This window comes from Eimeria tenella, genomic scaffold (genome assembly GCF_000499545.2).
Source record: "Eimeria tenella Houghton genomic scaffold, Eth_scaff69, whole genome shotgun sequence".
NCBI classification, from domain to species: Eukaryota; Apicomplexa; class Conoidasida; order Eucoccidiorida; family Eimeriidae; genus Eimeria; species Eimeria tenella.
This window is the reverse complement of record NW_013543437.1, coordinates 35,464-37,573: the sequence shown is the minus strand read 5'-3', so window position 1 is coordinate 37,573 and position 2,110 is coordinate 35,464. Positions and strand designations below refer to the sequence as shown.

Below are 2,110 nucleotides of genomic sequence, written 5' to 3'. Positions count from 1 at the left end.
GTTGGCGTCTGCTGCTCGTTCAGGGGCAGTTCTGAGCTCAGCCCGGCCCCCTGCTGCTGCTGCCGCTGCTGCTGCTGCTGCTGCTGCCCCTGCTGCTGCTGCGCCGGAGCGGCAAGACGCAGTCGACGCCCGGATCGCTGGAGCCCCTGCTGCAGCAGCTGCTGCCGCCCTTGCTGCTGCTCCTGCTACTGCTGAAATTCCAAGCTGCTGCTGCTGCAGCTGAGGCAACCCCTAAGACAAAAAGAATGCAGCAGTGGGGAGCTGTAAACCTGCTGTTCGGCTGCTGCGGGAGGTCAACGCAGCTCAAGCGCAGCAGCAGCAGCAGCACGAGCTGCTGCTGCTGCTGCTGCGCCGGGGGCGAGACAGCCAGCCGAGACTTCGGCGGAGGATAGCGCGCATGTGTATCTCTTTGCTGCTGAGGGGTTGGAGCAGCAGCAGCAGCAGCAGCAGCACAGTGTGTCGACGCTTTGGGTTGCGGTGGGTTCAGCTGCAGCAGCAGCAGCAGCAGCAGCAGCTGGAAATAGCTACGGGAGATTTTCTGCAAAAGCCACGACGAGAAAACTGTTAAAGAAGGGAGAGAAGAAAAGGAAACCTATAAACTTGCTGCTGCTGCTCCTGCTGCAGCTGTCGCCGGCGCTGCTGCTGCTGGCGGTGCTGCTGCTGCTGCTGCTGCTGCTGTCGAGCAGCGCCGCCTACCTGCAGCAGCAGCAGCAGCAACTACCCTGTTGATGCAGCCAAAAATTTCCTGCTGCTTCCTCTTTTCAGGAGAACTCCTTTTGCTGCTGCTGCTGCTGCTGCAGAAGACTCGCCGCAGCAGCACAAACAGCCCTGCGGTGTCTCGGCAGCTGCTGCGGCCGACCTAGGCGTATACATCAAAAGCTGTTTATTAGATTTAGGGTTAAAAACCCTAAACCCTAAATCAGCGAATAAAGAAACACTGCAATTGCTACTGTCTTTGCGCCTCCCCTAAGGTCTCTTCTCCGCTGCTGCTCTGTGTAAGCAGCAGCTGCGCGTGCCAACGCTGCTGCTGCTGCTGCTGCTTCTACTGCTGCTGCCGCTGCCATTATTGTTAGTCTCGTAGTTGCTGCTTTGTGTATTGCTGCTGCCGATTATATGGTTTCGCTGCTGCGGCTGCCGCTGCCACTATTGTTGGTGCTATCCCTCCTGCTGCTGCTGTTGTCGCTGCTGCTATTCGCACTGTCGTTTCTGCTGGTGCTATTGCTGCAGCTGTTAGTGCTGCTGCTGCAGCAGAAGCTGCTGCTCCTGCAGCCACCATCTCCTTGTGAGATAGTGGTGCAGCGCTTCATATTTTGCTGCTGCTGCAGCTGCTGTTGCTGCTGCCGCTACGGTGTCTGCCGCTGCGACCACTACTGTTGCTCGTATTGCTGTTGCTGCTGCTGCTGCTGCAACTACGGCTGCTGCTTCGGTTCCTACTGCTGCTGCTACTGCTGCTGCTGCGGTTCCTACTGCTGCTGCTGCTGCTGCTGCGGTTCCCAGTGCTGCAGGGTCTCGTAAGAGTAGAAGCCCCGGGCATCTAATTTCCTTTTATTTATTTATATTTATTTATTTATTTATATTTATTTATTTATATTTATTTATTTATTTATATTTATTTATTTATTAAAATTTATTTGTTATAAAGAAAGAGGAGGCCTGTAAATAAATCTGCTGCCGTTCAGCGGCGGCGCAGACACCCAAAAGCCCAAACTCAAGTTCGCTGGCTGCGCGCCCCGCAGGAATATGAAGCCGCTGCTGCTGCTGCTGCTGTTGCTGCTGCTGCTGTTGCTGCTGCTGCTGTTGCTGCTGCTGCTGGTGCTGCTGCCGTTGCTGGGAGTGGAAGTGCTGCTGTTGTCGCTGGCGTTTGCTGCTGCTTCCTTTGGGGCTTCTGCTGCAGTAGCGCCGGCCGTGCTGCTGTTGCTGCTGCTGGCTTCAGCAGCAGCAGCAGCAGTAGCAGCAGCATCAGCAGCAGCATCAACAGCATCTCCCCTTAGCTTCAGCAGGCGGGGAGAAGGAAGAGATACGAGGTCCCCTAAGACCCGCGCCTTGAAAGGCCGGTACTACAGACACACACTCAAACCCTAAATCCTAAACCCTAAACCCTAAACCCTAA

The 2,110-nt window shown here is 55.7% G+C and overlaps 1 protein-coding gene across 1 annotated transcript, besides 1 other annotated feature; it reads right to left on the bottom strand.

The window, feature by feature from the left end:
* Positions 1 to 1,069: 1,069 nt before the first annotated feature.
* On the bottom strand, positions 1,070 to 1,276 carry ETH_00033220 (uncharacterized protein; the record flags this gene model as incomplete). Its single annotated transcript, XM_013377945.1, has 1 exon — positions 1,070 to 1,276. The coding sequence occupies one exon, from the start codon at positions 1,274 to 1,276 to the stop codon at positions 1,070 to 1,072; it is 207 nt and encodes a 68-aa protein (XP_013233399.1).
* Positions 1,277 to 1,634: 358 nt separating this feature from the next.
* Positions 1,635 to 2,057: a sequence feature (Protein overlapping with rRNA (ETH_00033215, CDJ42648.1) was converted to a misc_feature.).
* Between the last annotated feature and the right edge of the window lie 53 nt (positions 2,058 to 2,110).